Here is a 20,025-nt window from a genome sequence, read left to right on the forward strand (position 1 = left end):
AAATCGAATCTGTTTGGTTTTGTTTTTATTCAGAAAATTATTTCAAATGCACCCAGGAACTAGGCTTGAGAGACAATTTTGCAGTAACAGCTTTAAGTGAAACTATTGTTGTGGTACATTACATTCCTTTAAAACTAACCATACATGATTGAAATTTCCATTAGTTAAAATAGGTCAAAACTGGACTCCTTGTATTTTTCCTATAAATAACACAAACTTCCTATAATCAACTTCCATTTATGAAGGTAAGTACTTATACAGGGCACCCATTGAAGGGGACTGTTTTTACCACTGGGGGTACACAGAAAGGCAAAGAAGAATCCCAAGAAATGAGTCAGAGCCCACTAAAGAGCTTGGGAGCAAAATGAAGTGCAGCTTCCAACCAACTGTGCTGGCAGAGCACATCTGTTCCCTTCCCATCTTGGGCCAACTTCGATGGGGAATGTGCCTCATAAACTTGAAATTTATAATTATTAATAACTGAAGACTAAAAATGGCGACATGAGAGGTGATGCAGCCCACTCACCTGGTCTAAGGAACTATTCCTGACACACACCAGGTGACATTATCCCATTGCCTCCAGCAATGGAGCCTGCACATTCCCAAGTGCTCTATCTCACACTTCTCAAGACAGCTTTCATACTGGCACAGTTTTCCTAATGTCCACCCTTAATCTTCCTTGCTGAAATTTAAGCCCATTATTTCTTATCTGATCCATCACAGGCACACAGAACATATCATTTCCTTCCCTGCAGCAGCCATTTAATCATTTAAGCCATCTCAGCATTTATAATTCCAATCTTCCTTTGACTCAGGAACTTCAATTCCTTCCTTCTTTGCAAGGCTTTTTTTTTCCAAGATCTCTACCCATTCCTGTTGCATTCCTCTGCTTCTTCCAAGTGCTTCCTTCTGAAGGCACAGTACCTCCCACTGGAATGTTATCCCACATGTCCCATGGGAAGCAGAGCTGCCTCTATCCCTCAGTGACTGTTCTCTTTTTAACACATTAATTAAATTTACCCTGTGACCACATCCCTTTTTGCAGCGTGAGACCCACACACCTGTACTTGGGTACAGAGCTGCTCTGGCCAAAATTAAGAAACTTTCCAATTTCTTTATTTCTTATCCAATTACACAGGTGTGTCACCACTATTCCATACTGTAATTCTGCCTTTCTGTTGCCTTACACTCTTTCCCAGTTGGTCTCGATCAAAAATTTATTGAAGGCTGTTGTTTATAGTCAAAAGCTTGACTGAAATATCCGAGTACAGATTTGCACTCTCACTCAAAACGTTCTCATCACTGTGCCAGGAAGGACAGCTACTCCCTGTCTGCACCTTCCCGAGCAGCTGTGACATTTCTTACAATAGCTCCATCTTGTACTTCCCACTTATTTACACCACCACACATCCAGCACGGGAAAGTCTTCTGAGCCACTAGGAAAGGCTGCACAAAGTTGATTTCTAGGACATTCCAGAGTGCCTGTCCCACTGCTGACAGGGAACCACCCCCTTTGGTGTAACCTGCTCTCCACAAACCCTGGTGACTCTGCATTTCTCTCCTGAAAAGTTCAACATGCACAGAAATGGCTGCTTTGGGTTTTTTCCCTAGGATCATTCTAACAGTTACTCTGTCTGATTTACACTTCCTCAGTTCCAACTTTCTCACCTCTTAACATTGGTTGGCTTTTTTCTCTTTTGTAGTTTTCATACTCTTAAAGTGACCACATTTCTCCAATCCATCTTCTACTTAGTTTCCCATGAATGTCATCATTTCCAGACAACTGGAAACTCTATTTCCTGAAGTATTTGCTGTAGCTTTTGTTCTAAGTTTACAGATGAAGGGGAAATGTATTTAAAGTATTCCTGATGCCATCCATCAGTAGTTCCCTGTGTCCCCCTGACCTTGCTTCTACTACTGAGTGACTTATGAAAGAGTTAGCTTTTTGTTCTTTGGGGCTTTTTTTCCTCCAAGCTACTACAAATGTCTTTATTTCTTTCTAGTAGCACTATCTGTAATTCCTGCTGCTGTCGAACTTTTACTTCTCCACCACCACGACAGGTCCTGCTACTTGGTCTCTTCACATGCTTTTGTCAGAAAACAGCCACCTGCACATTTGATGACCTTGTCAGAGTGTTTCCTAACCTTTCCTTCCCCACAGACACCTGGGCAGTTCCTGTCCCTGGCTGTCACTGCAGCACAGCCATCCACAGTGAAGCTGGAGGAGATGCAGCTCTGCAGCTCCTGAAGCAAAAGCAGCCACCTGTGAGCCATCAAGTTTTTGCACAGCCCCACTCTTTGAAAGTGAGGACAGCAAAACCTACAAAAGCACCTCAGTTATTTATCCTTCCACAGATTTCTATTTTTCTTTCTCCCTGTGAAAAATTCTAATCACTGTCAGAGAGATTTGAAGCAGCAGATTTATTTTTCATGCTCTGCTGCCTGATGTCAGATAACGTACACAATACAGAAAAAATCGTTCCAAATATTAGTTTTCTGATGAGTTTTTTACCATAATTTTTCATTCCTAATGCCTGTATTTAAGCTACACTGAGCTTGCCACCTCCCTGCATTCAAAGCATTATATGGAATTTTTGAAAATTTAGATGGGAGACAAAACTCTCCACTAACTGAGACTCACTTCCCACAACTTTTCTATCACTGCAATTCAGAAAATGTTCATCATCCCGGAGACAGTACCATGGGTTAGATCCCTTCTTTGTGTTACCTGCTACATTTTTGTCCTTGTGTGATGTTTTAACTTCCTTTTGTCTAAATATACACCTGGCACCAGTGACCTTTGGCAACACTCCCTGATTTCCAGGGCCACACATCACACCCCAAAGTGCTACCAGATAATAAACAAAGCCCTGAGAACCACTACAAGAAGACAGAAACGCTATCACCTCTTACACCTGAACATCCCCTTAGAGTGCTAATTCAGGGAGACTACTAGCAAAAAAAGTAATCTAGCCAAATTCTGGTAATTTTTCCATGTTTTGATCCCACTAGCAGGAAGACTTTTCCACAGCCACATTACAGAAGTGTGTGTACAGTGATGAGCTGTACAGTGAATTGCTCTGCAAATCGTGGCCAACACCAGTGTGTAAGGATTGGAGCTGTCAGGAGTTTTTGGCAGGATAGAATTGTGTGTTTGTCATATACAGTCACCTTCCACTGAAGTAGCATGAAGAGCCAATTCCTGTGTTTCTAAAGAAACATCACGATGGCTGCTTTCTTCATTCGAGATCAACAGCCATGACATTATGAAGCACATCATCCAGGTATTATGCAGAACACTTTTTTTAAAAAGTGTATTTTCTATATAAAGTGTGAAGTTATATACATAGAAAGTGTGCAGACAGAATGAACAAATACTACCTAATTTCTGCTTTATAGCTTTTAGTGTTTTAACTATTACATATGAAAAACTCTGCTCTGGGAGACCAAGAATGAATCCATTTCTAAAGTTTCTGGTTTTAATTGTGTAACTTTCCAACTAAAAGCAAAAACACAGTAATGTTTTGCCAGCAAAGATATGCTGCTAATGAAATCGCAGAATATGGGCCCAAAGAGGTGAAGTTCAGCAAATCATTTCCATAAAAGCACTTTGCACATGTGCTTTGTTTGTCAAAGCTCAGTCTGTTTGCAATGCCTCCAGGAGATCAAGCTAAATCTTTTTTCAGACTTTTGAAATTAAACTTTATTAATGTATTTCAGAACTGCTTTGGCATGTGCATGCCTCACCTACAGCCATCACAAATCACAATGAGCTGAACTGCTCAAGCTGAATTCCTCAAGCATGACTTTTGCAGAGAGGTCTCTATTACTTTGCTGGATCTCATGAAAAAAACTGTGTCAAAGCTTATCAGTGTTTTCCAACTATATTGACTGGCTTTAGAAGGCATGATGTCTCTCCCTAAAGCTTTTCTCCAAATTTGACTTTACAACCATATAAAATTGCCCAGTTAGAAAGAATTCTGAAGTAACAGCAGTTAAAGGGTTGGATGCTTGGAATGAATACTGTCAGACATGATTTTAACAGTAACCAGCATATTTTAATCTTGCTTCCTAAAAAACTATCAAAACCAAAGTTAATGCAAAGAGATTGTAAGAAGAGTTAACCTGTCACACAACAGCACTCAGCAACTTGCAGCTGCCCACTTCAAGGTGCACACCATACCATGCCAGGAGCATGAATCTCTGCAGCTAAAGAAATCTTCAAACACAAAATAAACCTTCCAGCTCCAGGAAAAAGAAGAATAAAGTTCAGCACAAAATCTAGAATCAGCCCACACGAGGAAAATAAATCAGTGTCTGTAACTGCTGTCAAATTCTCACTCCACAGCAAACAACAGATAGAACAAATTAAGAATGTACCTCGAGTTTCCACAAGGCTGCTGTGTTTACTCATTCTGATTACTGCAGGAGTTACTTGCTCTCATTTCTTTCTGGACTTTGGAAACAGATGATATGGATCTGTTCTGCAAAATACTCTACTTGCCAATAAAAAGATGGGTACAAGTTCCACCCTGACTCCTGAAGGACATGGTAGGTTGCTTTTGAGTTGACAGATGGTTTCACATTGCTGAATTTCAGGCAAGTCAAAGGCATCTTGGAGGAGAACTGATTACTTCTTTTGATCTCTGTTCTTATAATCATCAAACACATTGGTTGCCTGGAGACTACTATATAAAATTCATCATTTGTAAAGAAACTAAGAAATCTACATTACTTGGTATTTTTAATCTCCCCTGGTAGCTTCCAGAAGTTATCCTAATTCTTTTAGATCACGTGGCAAAGGACCATTCTATTAATTCAGTTAATGCCTCACACCTTAATGAGGGAAGTTAACTATTCACCTGTTTAGAGGAGTTAGTTGACAAAGAGGGGAGAGAGGGAAAAGTCCCATCTTTAAGTAAAAATAACAAACTAGACTAGATAATAGAATACTGCTCATAAATCAGAGATACAGCTTTCCTTCAGTGTAATCCTGGAAAGGATTACAGAGGGGGCAGGTCAAGAACAAGCTCTGTAGCTCAAGACAGAAGTTCCAGACAAATAACTATTCCACTCTTAAGTACTTCAGAAATTTCATAACTTCAGAAGTTTCATAATAGTTAACAACGAATAAAAGACTGTTTTCAAGGGGTAAGATTTCTAAAATATTCTATGCAATTTGAAATGTTTAAATTCTGTAACAGTTTGTCTGGTTAATGTTTTAGAGATTACCTTAAGAAACAAAAAAAATCCCTACTCTCACCCACTTCACTGATATTTCCAGGTGATAAACCTGACAAAGAATATATTAGTGGCCATTAATTCCCACTTGCCTTACATTGGCAGAACATCCTTTTTAATTCACGACATTGCAGTTAAGTTCTGATAAGTGTTTTGGATAGGCCAAGGCAGTAGATAACAGGGGCTGCTGATAAGAGAATAAAGAGATACAATAGTGGGATTTTTAGAGTGGAGAGATTGGCAGTGACTCTCTAACAGCATTCCTTGTATCCAGATATTATAAATAAGGTCTGAAAGGAGCGTGGATGCATAATTACAAATTAACTCTGAAGGGATATGAAGGTATAAGAAGAAATGCTACAGACATGAACTCACATCAAGCTGCTTCTGGATACAAGATGCTCATGTAGGACACGACCAGTCTCAATAAGATTTCAGGGGAAATTCTTACGTTTACAGGATATAGAATTCCCTATTTTTTTCTCAATCTAACAGTCACTCAGATCCCAACAGCTGAGATGAAAAGGCTTTGGGCCTTCCCTGGGTACTCTTCCTACTTCTTTGCTCTTTATGCTCGACAAGATGCAAACAAAGCCTGGATCAGAGCCTGAGTAACAGTGTGAATATGTACAATTCGTGGCTGCAAAGGTCTCTCAGGAGAGAGATACTCCTCCCTTGGCCTCCCAGGGCAGCCAGGCACAGAGCTGCTGTCGTTATAAGCTGAGCTGGACTTTTTTTTTCCCTCCTGTGTCTGCAGTCAGTAAATGAGCTGATGCTCCACCTGCTGGAAAGAACGATGGGAGAGCTCCAGAATTCAGCAAGTCCTTTCTGCGTGGAAAAGGCCATCACTGAAATCTCAAAACACCACCTCGTGTCAGCAGACAAAAAGGTAGCCAAGATGTTGCTTGTTTAAGACTCTGTCCCCAAGGGGTCTGTTCAGTGTGCAGATCTTGTGGTGCCTTTGAAACCTTTTGTTTTGACTTTACAGAGTAAACAGCAACAGGACAATTGTGAATCTATGGACAAACTGCTATTGAGTAATTAAAATTGCAGGTTTAGAACTGAAGTGAGAATGAAATTATTTACTCAGAGGGTAGTAAGGCCAGAGGAGACCATGGAAATGCTCCAAGGGCTGGAGCCCCTCTGCTCTGGAGCCAGGCTGGGAGAGCTGGGGGTGTTCACCTGGAAAAGAGAAGGCTCCAGGGAGAGCTCAGAGCCCCTTGCAGGGCCTAAAGGGGCTCCAGGAGAACTGGAGAGGGACTTTGGACAAGGGGTGGAGGGACAGGCCACAGGGAATGTCTGTAAGCTGAAGAAGGGCAGGTTTAGATGAAATACGAGGAAAGAATTCTCCACTGCAAAGGTGGTGAGACACCGGTGCCAGGCTGGATGGGGCTTGGAACAACCTGGTCTGGTGGGAAGGTGTCCCTGCCCATGGCAGAGGACTGGAATCAGAGGAGCTTTAAGGTTACTTGAGCTCAAACCATTCCATGACCATGATGGTAAGAGTTAGTTTTGCTGAGAGTTTGATCTGGGTTAACTTGTTTGGGGCAGTATTAAGCTGAAAAGCTGCTGCACTGTTTCTTTTCCTCTCATTTCTACTAGCTTTTACTCTACTCTGAATTTTTCCAATGGTAACATAAAAGAAGGAAAAAAATAAAAAGCCCCAAACTAATTCCAACAGTGTAAAACATCTGCTGAAGGTCACCAGGCTGACAAACTACACATACAGCAAGTTAAAATAGGAATGGGGGAAAAAATAAAGCCTGAAGGTAAAAATGCATCTGGCAAGATCAAAGTCAGACAGCTCCTGCTAAACTCTTACAAGCAAAGTTCTTTTATGAGTTATGTTATGATTTACAGTGGACTTTGTTTCATTAAACTCAAACACAGATGCTTCAGATACACCTATAACGATGCCTGGAAGAAACCTCATCCTCACCCTCAGGCAGCCTGAGCCACTTCAGTTGGCTGCTCTGTGTGTCCCACACAAATAATGATGAGAGGGGCAGCTCTGATCTCTGCTCCCCAGGACCTGAGGGAATGGCTGGAGCTGTGTCAGGGAAGGATTAGGTTGGATATCAGGGAAAGGTTCTTCCCCAGAGGGTGCTGGGCACTGCCCAGGCTCCCCAGGGAATGGGCACAGCCCCGAGGCTGCCAGAGCTCCAGGAGCGTTTGGACAGCGCTGCCAGGGATGCCCAGGGTGGGGTTGTTGGGGTGTCTTGGCAGGGCCAGGGGTTGGACTGTGATGATCCTTGTGGGGTCCTTCCAGCTCAGGATATGCTACAATTCTATGATTCCAGAATTCTGAAAATAAAATAATAAACATATTTCCAACATAGAACATTAGTCTAACAGTTAACAAACATTTCCCAATCCAGAAGAAGCCAAGAATGTCAGAACCATCCCTGATGAATTGGGATTTGCAAGAAAGATGAGAATGCTGTTAGAAAAGTTAGAGAACTGCTGGGAAATGATTACTTTCCATCTCACTAAAGCCAAATACTTGAGAATACAGAAGCAGAATCTCTTCCCTCCCTAAAAGAACCATTTTAATAAATAATCAATTGCTTCATTTTGTCTATCCAGTTTTGGGTTTCCAGGGAGTAGCTGAATGATATTTTCAAATTTCAAGAACTACAGAAGCTGTCATTTCAGAGAGAGATTATTCTCTTATCTAACTAAAACTTCTAAGGACATCACCAAAGAATTTTCTCTGTTGTAGTTCTGCTCAGCAGCAAAAATAGCGGAAGATTTGCTAATGCCCAAAGGGAAAAGCTGCAGACAATTCAGATCCAAATTTTGTGATGTTTGACAGTGCTAATGAGTGATAATGAGCAACTCCTGAGATCATACAGAAATGCCTAATATTCAAGATATCAAACTCCTCCTTTATGATTTAGTCCAGATCACTTTTTTAAGCCACAGATAACTGTATGCCAGAACAGTCCCTGCTTTGCCTGGCACCCACACAGAACAGAGATGGAGAAGGAGATGTGCACCACCGAGCTCGTCTCCACTGCAAAGCTCACACGATCTCTAGCACAGAAGGGCAAATAAGAAGAAAGCTGCTAATTTCCCATCAGCAGCTTCAGGAAAATAAAGTTAGGTAAGAGACTTATTCCTCAACATCCTATTTCCAGCCAAAGGAAGGCCTCTGTGTCTGTCTGAGACCCCACTTCCAGTGCTGTGTCCAGCTCTGGAGCTCCCAACATCAGAAGGACGGAGAGCAGGAGAGAGTCCTGAGGAGACCACAGAGATGCTCCAAGGGCTGGAGCCCCTCTGCTCTGGAGCCAGGCTGGGAGAGCTGGGGGTGTTCACCTGGAGAGGAGAAGGCGCCAGGGAGAGCTCAGAGCCCCTTCCAGGGCCTAAAGGGGCTCCAGGAGAGCTGCAGAGGGACTTTGAACAAGGGCCTGGGGTCACAGGACACAGGGAATGGCTTCCCACTGGCACAGGGCAGGATTAAATGGGATATTGGGATTAAATTCTTTCCTGTGAGAGTGGTGGGGCCCTGGCACAGGGTGCCCAGAGAAGCTGTGGTTGCTCCTGGATCCCTGGAAGTGTCCAAGGCCAGGCTGGATGGAGCTTGGAGCAACCTGGGCTAGTGGAAGGTGTCCCTGCCCATGGCAGGGGGCTGGAAATAGATGTTTCCTAATGTCCCTTCCAACTCAAACCATTCTGTGACCTGCAAAGGACAGAATGAAGTGGTAGAAGTGCCTAAGACACTCCACTACTTTTCCCAAAGCATTATTTTCCTAAGGTGAAAATAACACTGGAGACCATAAAAAAAAAAAGGCATAAAAACGTCACAACAGAACACAGGCAAAGTTCCTATTCCTTCCTTACAAACATGCAAAACACTCTTTAAGGAGCATTAAAATGACCAAAATGATAGATCAAAACTTGTAAATACCCAAAATTACAATGCTTCTGTAAGAATCATCACTAAACATTTACATTTCCTGAAGATCCATTATAACTATCAAAGAAACATGGAGGAAAATAAACAAACTGGAGGAAGACCCCACAGATCTCAGCACGTGAACAAACATTAAGATTTCTTACGAGTGTGTTGGGGTCTTCCCCCCTGCCATGGAGCCCTGGGGGGGAGACACAGGGTTTCCCTACCCCTGGTCAGCCTCATTCCCAATTGGTTGGTTGGTGTTCCCCTGTGGGGGAAGGACCCTCGGGTCCTGTGATTCGAGGAGTTCCTGAGCAGAGCCCTGGCCATGGGGCTGGAGAAATAAACATCTCTGAAACATCTACCAAGAATCCATCCACATAGATTTCCTTTCCCCGGGACTCCTGCTTTGATATATGCTCGTTACAGTAATCCCCGCTGTAACAGAGTGGATGCTAGAAATGGCATATTCTGTCAGAATACGGCACAGCACAGGAGTGGGATTTTCTAACAATCTTAACATCCCGCTGTCGACAAGAGAAGATGCAGCTCCACACCACAGCAGCTGCTCCCCGCAGGGTCCCGCTCTTACCTGGCTGGGCCTTGCCGGGATGCTGCTGTCCCGCTGCTCCCTGCGGAGGAGGAGGAGGAGGAGGAGGAGGAGGAGGAGGAGGGCTGGCTCCCGCTGCTGCCGTGCCCGGCGCCGGGCCGGGGGCACTCAGAGCCCCGGCGGGCAGTGGCTGCCCCCGCTTTAGGAGCTGCTTCTGTTCCTGCTGGCGGAAGCGGGGAGGCACCTCTCGGGGCAGGTATCGGGACGCCGCAGGCTGCTGCCCGTTAGCAGACGCGCGCTTGCCATTGCTGCTGTTGGTGAGAGTGCTGGTGGAAGTACTGGTACCGGTACCGGCAGGTTGGGGCTGGCTTAAACTGGTCTTAATAGGTTCTGGCACTACGGCAAAAGAAAATAATAATAATCATTGGTTTAGGATCTGAAAAGCTGTGGGGTGGTTTTTTGTTTTTTTTTTACTGTAACTGACCAAGCCTAAAAGTTGGCAGTGTGTTACTTTTTGCATAGGTTTACTTTCTGTGTTGGTATCAGAAGCTTTTATGCCCTACTGAAACAAATCATCTGCATGGTTTAAAACAGGAGGGAGGACAAGAGAGAGCTGTGACAATTCAGTATTGGACAGAATGCTCATTTAAAGTGAGTGGCACACTGCTGCACCCACCTTGAGCCCCCACTGCCTTTTCAGTTCAGCAGTTTTCGGGGCAACCTTGCCAACATTAACATGAAATCCCACAGCCTACAGCCATGAAAACAAACATTTTCAGACTTCTAAGAAGCTCTCAAAAAACAAACTAAAAGACCTGAGACACCAGCTTCTTCAGCAGTCACATAAACTTGGGTTTCTTGTGGTCTTTATCCAAACCTTTGTATCAAACACGTAGGACATTCCAGTCACCAACATCTGCACTCCAGGCGTCCATCTGACACTCCCCACACTAACCCAGCCTGCAATGAGCCAGCCAGGCCAGCAGTGCCAGGTCCCTTTGGGACAGGCAGGAGGGAGCGGGCATAGCGCTGGGGAATGGCAGCCCTGGCTCAGCTCACCTGGCAGGAGCTGCCAGAGCTGTTTGGCCACCCAGAGAAACTCTTTGGGCTTCTGGGATGAACAGAGGCGAGCACTGCTCCACCTCATCACAAGCCACATCCAACAAGTGTAAAATTCCAGCTCATTCACAGAGTCACAGAACAGGCTGAGTGGAAGGGACACACAAGGATCATCACCCAGGTGCTGGCCCCACACAGGACCATCCCCAAGAGTCACACCTTGTGCCCAAGAACGCTGTCCAAATGTTGCTTGAACTCTGTCATGGACACTATAAACCCACACTCAGCCTCTCTCCAGGCTCTGGCACACCTGGAAAACTGAACAACTTCCACAGCTGCAGCAGTGAACAGGCACCAAGGGAATGCTGAGGGCTGCTCCAAAGCAAGCAGGGACCTGACCAAGCAAAAATATGCCAAAAAGTCTGACAGAACCATCAGCATTTCACTTCTCCAAGATGTTTGTTCTGGAAGCCTACACAATTTCACCTGTGACTCTGTCTGTAACAAAAAAGGAACTCTGAGTATTTAAAAAAAAAAAAAAAAAATTGAAGTACCACTAATACCTGAAGAGCAGAGAACAAACCTTATGTAGCTTTTCAAAACACACAATCAGCTTTGGAAACAAACAGTTTATCCTCACTCTGACAGTTTAAAAAGTAGATTTAAAGTGTCATGGAATGCAGAATAATTATTTTCAAATACCAAATCTGCATCTTCAACATGTATGTGAAAACTATATTGTTTCCACAATACAACTAGATCTGTCGTTCACATGATAGAAAGTAAGTCTGACTTAATTTTAATGGGTTTGTTTTAGCTCCTATTGCTTCTGCTGCTACTGTTACAGCAATGTAAGCATTTACCTCTACTACCACCACCACCACAGAGATGCAAACATTTACAAACAGTGAGATCTGAAGGACTCAGGATTTCTGCAAAGTCATTTACCACAAGGTTCATCCAGAGCACTGCAGACACAGGCTGATCAACCAAAAATAACCCATCATTCCAGCCAGGGAGCTTCTCCAGCTCAGCTGACAGACCAGGCACACACATCCTGGTGCCAGCAGATGAGAGGGAATGCCAGGGAAGAGGAGGAAAAGGACAAGAGAATGGAAACCACTCACTGGCACGATGCCAGCAGAGCTGGGATTTGTCTGGCCCCAAGATTTTCACGAGGAATATTAATTAATTGGAAACATATTTTAGAGAACAAGACAGGCTGCTTTTAAAAAAGCATTATATTCTCAGTATTGTGTATATATAAATCACATCTGATACTCCCAAAGTGCTGTGTATATAGATATATTTATTTTTTAAAAATCACTAATGCAAGTCATAGAATAGACAACACTTTTCACTTTAATGTGAACTAACAAAGGTGTTTCATCACAAAGGTGAAGCCAGAGAAACCCAATTTCAGTGTTAGAGACAATGTTCCCCTCTACATATCTGAATCACAGATGAGAGAAAAGAACAAAGAATATCAAAATATCACTGTACTTTAGAATTAAAATATTTCTGCATATTCATGCTACTGGTCTTTCTTTAACCAACACAGCAAAGTAATTTTTATTTTGTACATCAAAATGTCTTTAAAGAGTACTTAAATGGAAGCTCTTGCAAGAATACTATGTCTACAAATCATAGTAGCTGGAAAAGAACTGTTTAATTACACCAATGACAGGGAATAAAGCGAGAAGAGTGAACAATATCACACAAATGGGCTTGAGCCCTAAATACCAGCTTCCTACTAGGCTGGAATTTAGACTTCAAATACAGCAACAATATTTAGAGAATATATATTACAAAGACAATACCACTGTGTTCTAAAGTCATCCTCAGCAATGTTTAACCAGCAATTTTCACTTGATATGCACTGTGAGAAATACCAAATGTTCCAAGTGTCTACCCTGCATCTCCTAATTATTAATTGCTGTGTAATATTGGCAATAACAGCATCTCTGTAAACCCTTTAGCCATTCCCCTTGCTGCAGGGCTGCACCCTGAGACGATGGGTACCCCTGGCAGAACACACAGGGTACAAACCATGGGGTTTTCCCCAGTGCAGGGCACAAAGGCAGAGCAGCCGGGGCACCGAGAGCTCTGCCTTTAATCAGCCCCAAGGGCTGAGCTGCCAATCCGTGGAGAGCCCTGGCAGCCCCCAGGAGCAGCCTGTCCACCCTTTCACCTGCAAGGAATCCACTGTCACGGCTAATGGCATGTGGGCAGCTGCTGGAAAGCCGGGAATTAAAACACAGCTTTTATGGTTAAATTTGCCTGAATGCAAAAAAGGTTGTTTAAATCGTGTGGGGGGAAAGGATTTAACACCCAGTGATTTTCATAACCAGCACGTGATTAAAGAGCTAAAGCAAGAACATTTAAGTGGAAAGCTTCTTGCAAAAATACAATTAAAGGCGTAAAATGAAAGCCTTGAGATTGCTTGCTCTTAAGATGTTTGTGATGGGTATCTGCTTACTCTCCATTCCGAGCTGTACATACACTAAACAATGAGCTTGCTTGTAATAATTATCAGTACTTAATGGTATCTAAACTTCTTAATCCAATTTTACCCAAACAAATCCAATAATTACTCCATATGCTTTTTGATGATTACAATCTCGGGAATCCCAACTGCATAAAAAAAGTGTTACGAGCAATTGTAGGTGGATTTTATTAATATAATGAATAGGATCAGTCTAACAGATTTCAATTACAACAATAGCTTTTAAGTACATTTCTACGACATAAGGAAAGAACATGCATAAATGAAAGAAACTGGTTAAGCCACATAATACTGATTTATGGCAGCTTTTTCCTTTCATTCACCTCATTAACATTTCTCTATATTTCAGAATCCCCCACTCCAGCTCTATAAAACTTGCATTTCTAAAGCCTTCGAGGACCAGACATTCCAGAAGAGAAACAGTTAAAACCCAGAAATGCATTCTTGGCTGCTACTGTGACAGGATTTATTTACAGCTTCTATTAAACACAGCAGCTCCATTACAAAGTGCTGGATGTGAGGAGAATTTTTGATTATACAATGCCAATGCCTCACTGCGTTAAACATATCATGCCAGTGTATTATTTTTTTCCTTCAGCAATTCGTTCAGGTCATTGTTTGATGGGTTTATGAATTCATTACAGGAAACAGATGGATCCCATAATTCAGAGCTATTCTCCCAGCCAATCATATGGGCAATTTTTTTCCTCATCTTGCTCCCCCCTCCAAATCAACCTTAATGAAGCCACTTCCTCCATGGCCAGTTCCCTGTGCACAGACACTGCAGCACCTCCACTGCTGCTTGAAGCTCCCTCCAAACACTAAAGGCTTTCCAAATGAAGCTGAGCAGGAGCACAATCCCCCAGACAGCCCCTCCGAGGTCACACAGAGCACCAGCAACTTACCCAAGTCGGGTGAAGACAGCCACAAAACACAGCATTAGAGTGGGCAAAGCCACACGTCCTCATTAGTGGGAAACCCATTTTTATTTGCTCACAAAAGTCTGTTACGGGAAAAAAATTCTTGCTCCCCCCCCCCCCAATCTACTTTCAAAGGCTGAATTTTCATTTAGCAAATTACCTCCTTTGTCTCCTAAGTGCTGGGATTTGTTATCCACAGTGACATCTGCTGGCAACAGCAAAGGTGCTCAGAACTATTGCATAAAAAACATTTCTAATGTTTTTACGCAAAAAAATGTCAATTTTTCTGCCTGGATCATCCCTTTCATAATCATAAACTTCTGGGGAAAAAAAAAAAACCTGCAGAAAAGTTACATTCTAAAGCCAAGACAATCCCAAAACTTATTTTCCACAGTTCTTATAATGGCTTTAATAATGCAACCAGAAGCTGCTGTTTGACATCAAAGCCCACACTGAGCGTTATTGTGGCTTTAGAACTTTATCACCATTTATTTAAAGAAATGCCTTGACTTTGGGCCAATTCCTGATGGTATCATTTATCTAATATTCAGAGCAAATAACGTCTTTTCCTGGTTTAACTTCATTTCCCCCCTCCATGTGACCTCCCAACTGACATGGTGCAGATTCTTCTGCTTCCTCTTCCAGACGTTTCCTCTCCACTTTCTTCTCTTGTCTTTTACAACACTTCCTTCCTCAGTCGTTCACCATCCCAGTTCTAAAATCTCTTCTATAACACACTTCTCCTGACAGACTTCTCACTTCTACCAACTTGGGACATTCTACATAGAATTTGATTTTTTTTTTTTTTTTTTTTGCCAGGCAACTGGAAATCAGAGCAGGAATTAACAGGAAGCTGCAAAGTTCATGGGAAACCTCTAAACCAGTTATTAGGATTTCTCAGCAATAGAAGGTCTTACCTTCTTATCTGCTGGCTTAATGCAAAGGTACGAAATAGAGAAGCACTGAGGACTTCATTCCCCACCCACCTCCACTTTGACTCTAAAGCAACACATCCACAAAGCCAGCTGACCCCTGACTCCTATCCTGACACTCATTTGTTCCTCCCTCCCCTCAGACCCAGGCATTCACCTCAGTTCAAACAAGTTCTGTCTGTTTGCTCACATTTCCCACCCGTGTCCCACCAGCCAAAGCTTTCTCTCTATATCTTAACCACGTAATGGCTGCTGAAATGACATTCTTACTTGATATTGTCATAAGCAAAGTGGGGAAATGTGAGCAAAATGTAAAATTGGTTGAAATGTTCTCTGGGAGAATCAATGGCTTGCTGTCAAAACAGAGTATGTTTCAGAAGAGATTCCACGGGGACTTGATCCAAGCCTACGCTGTTCAATATTTCGTTAACAGCTGGATGATGGACTAGAGAATATCCTTATTAAATCTGCAAATGACACCAAGATGGGAGAAGGAAGATGGGGGTGGTCAGATCGCTGTGTGACAGGATCAGAGCTCAGCAGTGATGAACTGGAGAAGTGATGTGACAAAACTACTACAATTCAATAAGGAAAGTCACATCATGTAATTAAATGCAGAACAGCAAACAACTCGCCCCACAGCAGTTCTGCAGAAAAAGAAGCAATTTTTTAGCAGCTCGCAAACCAAAGAGGAGGAAAAGATAATCAAGATTGTAAAAAGCCAGGTGGTATAATGGGATAAACACCCAGCAACCCATCTACTCAAGCCTGGCATCACAAAACCTTCTCTGTCTGTACCCACAGCTGATCATCTCTCTTCCAGATGGAGCTGGACCACCTGGAAAGGGTACAAAGGAAATGGGAATCTGCAAACAGGAACTACCACAGCAGACCGAGGCAAGGGAGCAGTCAGTCTACAAGACACTGTGTACACAAATTTTTAAAAAAATACAAAGGAGGAGGAGGAAATAATTTGCTCCACCTCACAGTGAATAAGACAAGACTTGCTGGGTTTAAATAGCAGTCAGGGAGATTTAGATTTACATTTCCAACAATAAGGATGATTAAGGATTATCTGCAGACATGATACAGGTTTGGTGATCTTGTCTCAGGGCAAGAGAGGATGGAATAAATGACCTCTCAAGAACCTTTAGAGCACATTTTCTACCAGTCTACGTGTAAAACAGAGCTCCAAATCCATCTTACTCAGTTCTCCCACTTCCCTCAGCCATGACAAAGACATCACTTTTCTCTCAGGCTGATAGTCACAGCACTCCCCCCAGCTTCTGCTGATTTTTAAATAACTTTCAGATGTGGCCTTTCTTCACCAGCCCTACTTGCAGATCCTCTCCATTTTGTTCTTTGTTAAGGTAATGTAAATTTGAAATTGTATCAATCATGAGTGACATTTTATCCCTTCACCACCATGGTGAATCCTCTGTGTAAGCCCAGCACAGCCCACCCTGAGGCAGAACTTCTGTGCAGCCAAGGGTCAGAGCCCAACTCTTCACAAATTGAACTTTTTTTCCTAAAAACTGGAGAAGTTCCTAACAAAAACACAGATCCTTGAGTACTTCAGAGCTCAGACACAAGATTTTGTTTCCCTTTCTGGAACAGCATCTACATTTTTTTTTCTTGCAGATCTGTCAGCAGAGAGGGTGACAAATACTTCTTTTGACAGAAAGACACAAAACCTGTTTTTGGTGACTCAACATGTATTTTTAAGTTTTCTTTCAATCCTATTCTACATTATTCAGGTTGGTTTCACATGCAGCAGTCTTGTGAGGAATACTTATACTTTTAACAGTTTTAATATTTTCCTCACTGCTTTCCTCCATGTTAGCACTGATTATAATTTTAATTTTAAATTCACAATTAATTAGCTGTGCCATTAAAAATGGTACAGCTAATTAGGTTGATAGGTTGTCATCAACAATAGATTGATAATCCAAAGCAAATATGATGCTCTCCCACTGCAAGCCAAACTCTCTCATGTTTATTGAAGGCTCTGAGTGCACACACATGGGGTTTGCCATCAGCTAATTGATGAGCAGAAATTGGACTGTACACATCAGGCCTCAAACTCAGCAGTCCAAGCTAGGAATCAGGACTGTGGGCAATGGAACAGTTAAACTCACTGAGCTGCATTCCTGCAGGACGTGAACTGATAACAGATGGTAACTTTCAAGACTTAACAATTCATCTGTTTCCTTTCAAGCGAGAGCTCTCCAACGGGCAGGCGCTGGGAACTCAAATACCAATATTAATCATGTACATCTCTCTACACACAGACCTGGCCAAATGCTACTCCTTGTAAAGCAACAGATGAATAAATGAATTCACCTAACTAGAAGCTGCTCTCTGTCCTGAAGCCTCTGATATGTCAGCACAGGTGTATTTCCTTTAACATATCATCATACATTTAATTATAATACATATAATTATGAATTGGAATTCAGACCCCTGCAAACCCAATTCCCACCTCCAGAGCAGGGCAATACACTGGCATTAGAAAGAGAACTTGGCTATTCTAAACGAAAATAATGAAGCTATTAGAAGTTTTTAATCACTCATATTAATAATGTTAAGAAACAACAGCATTAACAACTGTCTGAAAAGGACAGGAGGGAGATAAGAGTCATTGCTGAGATGAATTAGCTGGTGCAGGAAATTACTACAGTAAAATTTAAGTGAGAGGGCAGCTCTGAATGAAGAGAGGGACTCTCAGCAAGTGTTTAGAAATGTTGGCAGAGTATTTTCAGGTTTCTGATGTAAGACTTTCCTTAGAGTGTTCAGAACTCTTCACAGATAGAGAATTCACATCTTGTATTCCTTCCCAGAGTATTTAGGAACTGAACTCCCCCACTAATTTTATAAAGACCCACTAGGGAAACATAGTAAGTTCAATGCAACCAGCAGTTCACGAGAGCATCACAAACACGATCTCAGCAATTCAGGAACACAGCAAAGGATCACACCACTGACATGTCAGGAGCCAGCCAAGGGCTCCCTCTTTCACCCCCATCTCACCCTGCAAACCCTCCTCAGTGCTGCTCCAGGCAATGTACCCCCAAGCAGGAACTACACAATAAAAGAATCAGAGAAGACAGGAAACATCTTAAAGTTAAATTACACAAAACCAACACTATCATCACCACAAGTACCAGTGGGAAAATTCAAGCATGTAATAACAGATTAAATAACTTCATGCAGAGCCACGTAAGAAGTCTGGGCAGACCCAGGAAGTGAATCCTTCAATTTTAAGCTGACTGTGTACATTTAATCTCATTAGACAATGCTTTACACACAGTTTTCATATGCAAAAGAATTTTTTAAAAACAAATTTACAAATGGCACAGCCATCACACCAGACGTGGTGCTCTTCTTCCTTTCCACAGACCACTTCTAGGCACAGACTGAGGACTAAATATTCTTTCCAGCAGAAACCCAATCGTTAAACCACACACACACAAACAGATAAATATTCAAATTCCCAGTAAATAGTACATTCATAAGAAACTGAAAATGAGGATAGCCTCAGTATCCACTGATTTACTGTATACAAGAGCCTGAAATTTCCTTCACCTTGAACAGTGATGGATCTACAGGTACAGCCCACTCTTCAGCTGGGGCTTGAAGAGTTAATCAGAGTGTAAATGCTTCCAGTTTCACACATAAGTGGTTGGGTACTCTAAAGATACCTCATATCCCCATCATTTCTACCTTGGGTTGCCTCTACAGAAATCCACTCAGCTCTGGTACACAGAGGGTATCACACTTGGAATGTGTGCTGTACCCATGGCCTGTCCATGCAAGGTGGATGTTCCTGGAGTTTCAGGGTGTCTCAGGGTACAGTCAGTCTGGCATCCCACCCAGGACAACTGGGAATACTACACACTCATGTTACAGCAGGTACAAGCTCTTTTTCCACTTTGAGCTGGAAAGAAGGTAAGGACTCACTCTGGCTATTTTCTGGGATGCCTGAAATTGCCAGTGTGCGTTTAGGCATCAATATCCCAACATGAGGATAGAGAGATCAGTGTGTGCAGGACACCTCTGAGCTGCTGGGTGTGCAAAGCAGCCTGTGTGATTTTGTGTGCCCAAAATCAGTGTCCAGGGAGCCCCAGGCCTGGAGAGTGTGGATACACCCTGGGCCCAACAGCCTGGACACATCACATCACTACCCATAGGCACATTTTTCTCCTGGAAACCAGAAATACAGCTCCTCCAGATATTTCATTTTTGTTTCAGGGGAGCAGGCTGCACTGCTATTTAATTCCCTTCAGACCTGCCCATGGAAGCATGCTGTGACTGCCTGCAGATGACAGGGCTACTGCTCAGATATTTAGTGTAATGTTGCCTGACACTGCCTGTGCTGCTGGAATCAGGGGACTGGGCACACATGACACACTGACTAAAGGCCTGTGGAAACACAAAGCCTCGGCTTCCTGTCATGGAATATTTCATGTGCAACACTAAAACAGCAAGAATTTTGTGAGCAACCAGTAACAGCCCTCTGTAATTTTGGCATAACCCTTCCAGTTCACATTCTATCTCAAAAGAAGACTAAATATGTTTATACTACAGCTCTGAAGATAGTGTAGACTTATCTGAGCTATCATTTTATATCAGTCTGCAGGAAAAACTGAAGCAGAGCCAACAGAGTGTCCAGAATGGACCAGCTTCCCCCATTCCTGGGCAGTGTGGATTTATTCCAAGTTTCAGGTAGCATCACCCTGAGAAACTGTGCATGGAGCCAACTCAATGAAAGGTAAACTTGAAATATTTTGGCCTTAGATGTCAAAATCTTGTGTCCTTATTAGGGTAACTGAAGATGTGTTCATTTATACTTCACAAAATTATTTTGAAAATCGTTGCTTTGAGCAAGTAGGTTTTTAACATATAGAACCCACAGAGAC

The 20,025-nt window shown here is 42.6% G+C and overlaps 1 protein-coding gene across 8 annotated transcripts in view; it reads right to left on the bottom strand.

Moving 5' to 3' along the window:
• Nucleotides 1-20,025, bottom strand: part of TNRC6C (trinucleotide repeat containing adaptor 6C) — a 98,400-nt gene that overhangs the window by 44,601 nt on the left and 33,774 nt on the right. For all 8 annotated transcript variants that reach the window (XM_069032844.1, XM_069032845.1, XM_069032852.1 and 5 more), the window contains one exon: nucleotides 9,732-10,085. In XM_069032844.1, the coding sequence (XP_068888945.1) occupies nucleotides 9,732-10,085 (354 nt within the window). The remainder of the gene's footprint in view (nucleotides 1-9,731; nucleotides 10,086-20,025) is intronic.

This window comes from Aphelocoma coerulescens, chromosome 18, assembly GCF_041296385.1.
Source record: "Aphelocoma coerulescens isolate FSJ_1873_10779 chromosome 18, UR_Acoe_1.0, whole genome shotgun sequence".
NCBI classification, from domain to species: domain Eukaryota; kingdom Metazoa; phylum Chordata; class Aves; order Passeriformes; family Corvidae; genus Aphelocoma; species Aphelocoma coerulescens.